General features: G+C 45.4%; 1 protein-coding gene across 2 annotated transcripts; it reads right to left on the bottom strand.

Moving 5' to 3' along the window:
* Positions 1-534: 534 nt before the first annotated feature.
* On the bottom strand, positions 535-5887 carry ALG11 (ALG11 alpha-1,2-mannosyltransferase). Of its 2 annotated transcripts, none has more exons than XM_015635946.3 (4): positions 5507-5887; positions 4374-4565; positions 2732-3663; positions 535-932 (listed from the first exon to the last, which is right to left on the bottom strand). In XM_015635946.3, exons 1-4 carry the CDS (start codon positions 5542-5544, stop codon positions 661-663), a joined length of 1434 nt encoding a protein of 477 aa, XP_015491432.1. In that variant the 5' UTR covers positions 5545-5887; the 3' UTR covers positions 535-660. The 2 variants fall into 2 exon arrangements, with proteins under 2 accessions (XP_015491432.1, XP_015491424.1); XM_015635938.2 differs by having other exon boundaries at positions 4374-4604; positions 5507-5627.
* Between the last annotated feature and the right edge of the window lie 613 nt (positions 5888-6500).

Here is a 6500-nt window from a genome sequence, read left to right as displayed (position 1 = left end):
TACAAACCTCCCCTGGTGCAACCTGAGGCTGTTTTCCCCTATCACTGGTTACCTGGGAGAAGAGACTGACCGCCACCTGGCCCCACCCACTTTTCAGGCAGTTGTAGAAAGTCATAAGGTCACCCCTGACCCTCCTTTTCTCCAGGCTGAACACCTGCAGATCCCTCAGCTGCTCCTCACAGGACTTCAGACAGAATTTGAGGTGCAGCCTCACCAGTGCCAAATAACAGGCATATATTAGATTCTGAAAAAAAAAAAAAATAAAAAAATTCTGGGTACAAAGGCTGTAAAACAAAAATGTTGACTTTAAAAAGTATGACTGCAGGTAGAGAGTCATGAAACAGGTAAAGACTGAAAATATTCAATAAATAAAAGAGGCTCCTGATAAATAAAAACTTCTTGATGTAGTTCTGCTCCCGAAGCACTATCATGGCTTGTGAATCCATAAGGCTTTTAAGTGCACCATACTCTCATGTAGTTAGCAGAGAAGCATTTCTTTCACAGGAGAAAAAGTCTCTGTTACATAAAGCAGCCTGACAGAAAGAAAAAACCTTTTTATTTAATGGAACCAAGGGATCATAGCTTAGCTATATTTACACGTGCCACACAGTCAAATATAAAAAGTTAATTTTACTCATGTTCATTTTTACTTATATACACTTATTTAAATAACGGCTCCACTGATAACAGGAATGTGTCTTCAAAATGCTGGTCAGAAAACCTGTGCACAGAGCGACGAGCGTTTTCTCTGATCTGCAGTCTTTTCTCAGGAGACAAAGAGAAGATAAAAGCCATTGTCTCTGCATAACTGTCCTCATCTTCTGCTAGGAAGCCTGTAACATGTCCTTCATGGGGTACCACAATGTCCAGTTTGGGGCCACCAGAATTGTGAGCCAGGATAACTGTGCCAGCTGCCATACATTCAACTACGCCTGTAAGAGACACAAAAAGTGCTGATATGAGTGTGCACATCATGTGCTTTGACCTTCTGTAAAACACTGGAAAGTTAAACCAACAGTAAAATTCACTACAGACTGCTATTACAAATCAGCTGGAAAAATACAGTGAAAATGGTCCCATAAGAAACACAAATTTAAATTTTTCAGTTCTAAGGACTGAAATGACAGTTTCTCTTCAACACATAAAATTTAAATTAGGTATCAGATACAACTGGTTAATTTGTGGGTCTTGTAACATACCTGATTTTAAGCCTTTGGAAAGATAGAGAAAAAAGTTGACTAAGCACATTTCAATCAGAAAATATTCAGAACTTCAGTGTTTTGCAGATGAACAAATCTTTATAGCTTCTGACAACTCAGCAAGACACTAGTAAAAAATGTTATCTCTACATCTGTATTTTTGATGGAAGAAATTTTAACTAAATAGGAATCAGTAAGTTTCCCTCAGCCAAAAGCTGTGGGATAGGAACAATATATAATGTATACAGCAGCTTCAATTCTCCTCCATGGTTCCAGAATGACGCACGGCAACACCAGAACAGACCTCAGAAGTGCTGATTCTTCTCAGTTCTGATTTGATTGTTATAAATTCCCTCAGCTCAAACACTGCCTACTATAAATAGTGCTCCAAAGTTTTGGACTAAGTTTTTCACACATAAAAAGCCCGTCAGATGAAGGCTAAATCCTGCTCACATTCAAAATCATAGTGTGATTATATCACTTTTAAAAAATATTTAACTAAACTGCTCTGTGGGAGGAAAAAAAAAAAATACATAATTTCCAGTATTTTGCTGCTTCTTCTGAGAGACACTTCAGTGTTGATTTTTTTATACCAAGCTCCAACAGACCATAAACTACTACTCCTGATACTTAACCTGTTTTCTAATAAAGTCTGAAGATATTAACTGCAGTTTAGTCACATTATAGCAGAGTATGGCACCCATCTGTTTGGCTACTAACTTATCTGATTGCTGTAGATTTATAAGAGATGGGCAATCTGGCATTCCCTTTTAAGGTCAGGACTAATTTAACCTCAATAAACTGCACCCCATACCTTAATTCTGAGTCCCAGCTCCTCTCTGGCATTCTGCTCCATGCTACACCCACCAATTTAAGGGCTTCACATATTTGCATCAGCAGAGATGCCTAACACATTGAGATGACCAAAGGTACCTGGTGGCATCTACACAGGCTTATTTGTACCAGACAGGATCTATGGGAGACTCACACCCCTGAAACAGCAGCTGGAGCCCCATGACATACACTGGACATTTCAAATGGCATTTGAGGCAGGTGAAACACAACCAAAATCTCTAACATGGATGTCTACACATGAATTATCTCTAAGCTCCCTTTGCAGTCAGTGGAGCCACCAGGGCACAATTTAAGGCGCTGAAAGAGAAGCACCTGCAGCCTCTTGAAGCTTGGGAAGGTTGGCAAACCTAACCCAAGGACAACAGGGTGACCCATGACCTTGCAGGGCGATAGCTGGAGGTCGGCAGGACATCCTGGGCAGCACAGATGGGACTAGCTCTGTGCTCAGGTGACCAGAGGATGCACAGAATTATCAGCCTATGACTACAGCACTTCAGCTTGCACTACAGTAGCATCTAGTGGTGCATCATCTGCACCACATCTGCACTGGTCCTGTAGGCTTTACAGCAGCTACACTGCATCCAACGGGAACAGGAGCTGGATACCTGCTTGGCATGCAGACCTCTGTGCTTAGACACCTAGAGACAAGCAGCTGAACACTCAGGAAACATACTGACCGATCCCAAAGTGCTCATTCCACATGGTGTGCAGGCCAATGGTGGCCTCGGCCAGGTGTCTCTTCAGCTCCTCAAAGGGAATGTTAATCCTGAACAGCACATCATCACTAACTCCCAGCTCTTCACACAGACATTTCAGCTTATTTACACGCTCTTCATCTTGCTGGTTACGACAGCCGCCAATTAAAATCAGCTTCAGTGATGGCTGCTGCCCCACTCTCTTCTCTTTCAGCAATTTAGCAAAGGCTCTGATTTGCAAAGGATGATCTTTTTCAGGCCTGAACTGGCTGACAGAAACAATGGAATATTCACTGGTGCTCTTTTCCACTTCCAGTGGAATATCCAGGAAAGTCTGAACATCGCATGGTGGATACACAACACTGGTGCATGCCCCAGCTCTCCAGAGGGAAAGGATGTGATTCAGTGTCCAAGAAGAATTCACCATTACCACATCACTGCAGGAACCAACCAAGCCGTACATGAAAGCAAAGAAGTAGTAGTAGACAAGTTTAAATTTGCTGAAGAGAGGGCTGCTTGTAATGAAGGCAGCATTGTTAAACCTGGTATCCTGATTCCTCACAACAGAGAGCATATCGGTGCTGATAGTGGGGTAATGGACGTAGCATCCAACACGACAACCTCCTAGGTATTTGAAGAGGGGAATTGTGAAGGCATAACCCATTGAGTCAATATAAACATCAGGAACACACTTTAGAAGAGCTTCCCAGCCAAGGAACACCGATCCTAAACTTTGTCCCAGCAAAGTGAAGTGAGGATAAAGAGAAGCTTCCACAAGGAAGCGTTTTTTTAGAAATACAAACTTCACAGGATGAATTAACTTAATATTGAATCTTCTGAAAGCGCCTTCAATTATTTCTTCTCCAGTGGCATCTCTATCACCAGTGTAAACAACACATGTTACATTCCTGTACCTGTAAGAATAAAGAAAAATAATTTCATATATTCTTCTCTTCGTATTTTTCAGCAAGAAACTAAAATACAATCCACTTAAAAGTACTCAAGAAGAATGTGCGAACAAATGTCTGGCCCAGAAATTATTTTAACTAAATTATACTTTTCCTTATACTTCCATGGGTTTTTTTCTGATCTGCAGAAAAACATATGGCTGAGAATTTGGGGAATATTTTAATTTGCATAAAACATAAAAGGAGTTCAGTATTATTCTACAGACTTCATTACATTAGGAGGTATCTGTCTAGTGCACAGCATGAGCAAAATGCAAATGATGGCAAATCATTGAATGTGCCCATGTTAAACCCACTTTAGGTATTAATTTGTTTTGCCTCCTTTGTATCCTATCCTGCAGGATACAAAGATGATCAGTTATCTGCTGAGGAGTTATGACTATACAAAGTTCCATACCAATAGTGGAAAACTGAGGAGGAAGGAGAGGTTTTCTCAAGGAAATAAAGGAAAAAAAGTGAGAGGTCCCACAGCAGGAAATATCAAATTCTAAAGGGATGAAGTAGAATGCAACCACATGAAACTCAGATGTAAAGTAAAATGTAAGACCAGTAGATTAATGACACCTACTTAAATATGTAAAATGCCAACACCTGTATAAAGTACAGCAACAGAAGCTGAGAATGAAATGTGGTGTTTGATAAAGACATATGCTTACTTCTTCTGTAGCGTTCTTATGGCACACCACAAGACTCTCTCCCCTCCACCTCCTGCGTTGCAATACGGGTGAAAAAAGGCCACCAGCAGTGGCCGCTTCCCATCTCCTCCTGCTGAGCTCAACTCTTTCTTCCTTTGCAACCACAGTCGCACTCCCCACAGCAGTACCACCAAGCAGATGCACAGAATTCCACTTAGAAATAATGCAGGGAGTAACAATGAGCACAGCAATCTGAAATAAGCCAGAAATGTTAAAAAATATAATTGCTTTAAAGAACTACTGTGGATGGCATTGAGCGAGAAGGACTTAAAAGTAGAGCTACAGGGAATTTGACAACTTCTTGAGTTTTTCTAATCTCAGAAATCATCAGTGTGTATGACTGACAATTACAGAAATTAAATCACTACTCTGCACTGTTTATCCGAAGGTCTCTTTTTCCCCTGCTGTTACCTTGCAATCACTTATCATTGTTTATTCATGCCCTATATGTGTTATCTATCTCCACGTGCTCTACACACTTTGTTAAAGTCGTATGCCCTTAGCAACCTGGCAATACACAACCAGCAGAGTGATTTCCAAATAGATTTTCCAAGAGTTTTTTTCAATTCAATCTCCGGTTCGGCTCGCTCTGCTGTGAACTGCTCTGGTGCCGGGTTACTGGGGCCAGGCATCTCCTATTCCAACCTGCACTTCCCACACCCGGAGGCACGAACAGCTAGGCCAGCTGTCCGGAGCAGCTCTGTGCAGTCTCTCTGTGCAGAGCCGCTTCCTCTGGTCCCTCAGTCACTGTCAGGGCTGTTCCCTTCGCTCTCCAGCCTCCCTGACAGCTGTGACAGATTTCCTGGCCCACAGGGACAGCGCCTGGTCCCTCACGCTACGCCTTGGGACACACAGCATTTATTCAGCCGCTCCCGTTTACCAAAAGAGCGCCTCACGCCTCACGACTGACACACAAGGAAGCGTTATCATTCTGGGCCGGGAGCGGCGGAAAAGCGCATTAACCCGTGCGAGCCCGCGGCACAGCGCGGAGCCGGGCAGCGCCCAGCCCGGGGGCCGGAGGAGCGCGGCCAGGCCCGGGCCGCCTCCCGCCCGCCCTGCCCGCCGCCAGGACGCGCCGCCCCCGCGCCCCCTACCTGAGGAGCCCACACAGGCACAGCCCCGCCGCCACCATCTTGGGCAGCGCCGCGTCGCCTTCTCGGCGGAAAGGGAGGTTCCCGGCCGGCGGGGCGGGACCAGCGGCTCCCGCAGCTGCTGCCTCCGCCTCCTTCCTCACCTCTTTCCCCGCCTCCTCCTCGCCCTCGCCCCACCCAGCAAACACCGAACCTGCACCCTGTGGAACAAGTGGGGTGCGGTGGGTTTTATGGGAGCTCTGTGCTGCTGCAGGAAGCGTTTTTCCCGGAGAGTGGACAGGGGCACATCCCTGGCACGGTTCAGTCAGACACAACACGTGCTGCTCCTTGAATGGCACTGCGTCCTCCTCAAGGGACGCCCTGGCATTCCTTGGGCAGGATGGAAGGGAGGGCGCTGTGAGGGGGCGGAGGCCTCCCGGGGACGCGGGGTTTTCTTTTAATCCACGCTCCCCCAAGTTCCCCAAGTTTTGCTGGGTTGATGCTGGCCAGAAGGCTTCCTCGATGAGCTCGATGTCCTGGCTTGCAGCCTTGCCTTTCGCTTATCAGTGAATCCCTCATTATCGAGAGGGAGCTGCCAGCGACTGTGTGCAGGTTAATGTTGTGAGGCCGGGGGCGCGGTGTCCAGCACAGGCTGCCCCTGGCATCGCCTCCAGAAGGATCCCATGAACACGATCATGGGGACAGTCGCCGCTGAGGTTATCTCCATCTCATATACTTTTTGCCCGATTTTGTCTTGTTTGGAGAGTATATGCACAGGCCAGAGAGTCAGTGTAGCAGAAAGACTGAATGGTGCTGGTTTTTGGAAATACTGCTAATGATCTGTCAGTCCACATCAAGACTTCATGTTCCTAAGATGTCATCCTTGGAACAACATAAGGAACTCACCCAGATCTCCAGGGTCCTGGGAAGCATTGAGTGAAACTATCAGACTGTATAGATCAGGAGAGACTTTGACAGAACAATTTGAAACATTTCTGATCTCTTGTCACTTTGCTAC

This window comes from Parus major, chromosome 1 (assembly GCF_001522545.3).
Source record: "Parus major isolate Abel chromosome 1, Parus_major1.1, whole genome shotgun sequence".
NCBI lineage: Eukaryota > Metazoa > Chordata > Aves > Passeriformes > Paridae > Parus > Parus major.
Note: the sequence above shows the minus strand (reverse complement) of the source record. Positions and strands in the feature narration are given on the sequence as shown.

Excerpts from the sequence above, each read along its gene's own strand:
- ALG11 (XM_015635938.2), bottom strand. The coding sequence starts at position 5,544 with ATGGTGGCGGCGGGGCTGTGCCTGTGTGGGCTCCTCAG. Across the intron at positions 4,605-5,506 it reads TGCCTGTGTGGGCTCCTCAG|ATTGCTGTGCTCATTGTTAC; the intron begins GTAGGGGGCGCG and ends GGCTTATTTCAG. Across the intron at positions 933-2,731 it reads GAATGAGCACTTTGGGATCG|GCGTAGTTGAATGTATGGCA; the intron begins GTCAGTATGTTT and ends TGTCTCTTACAG.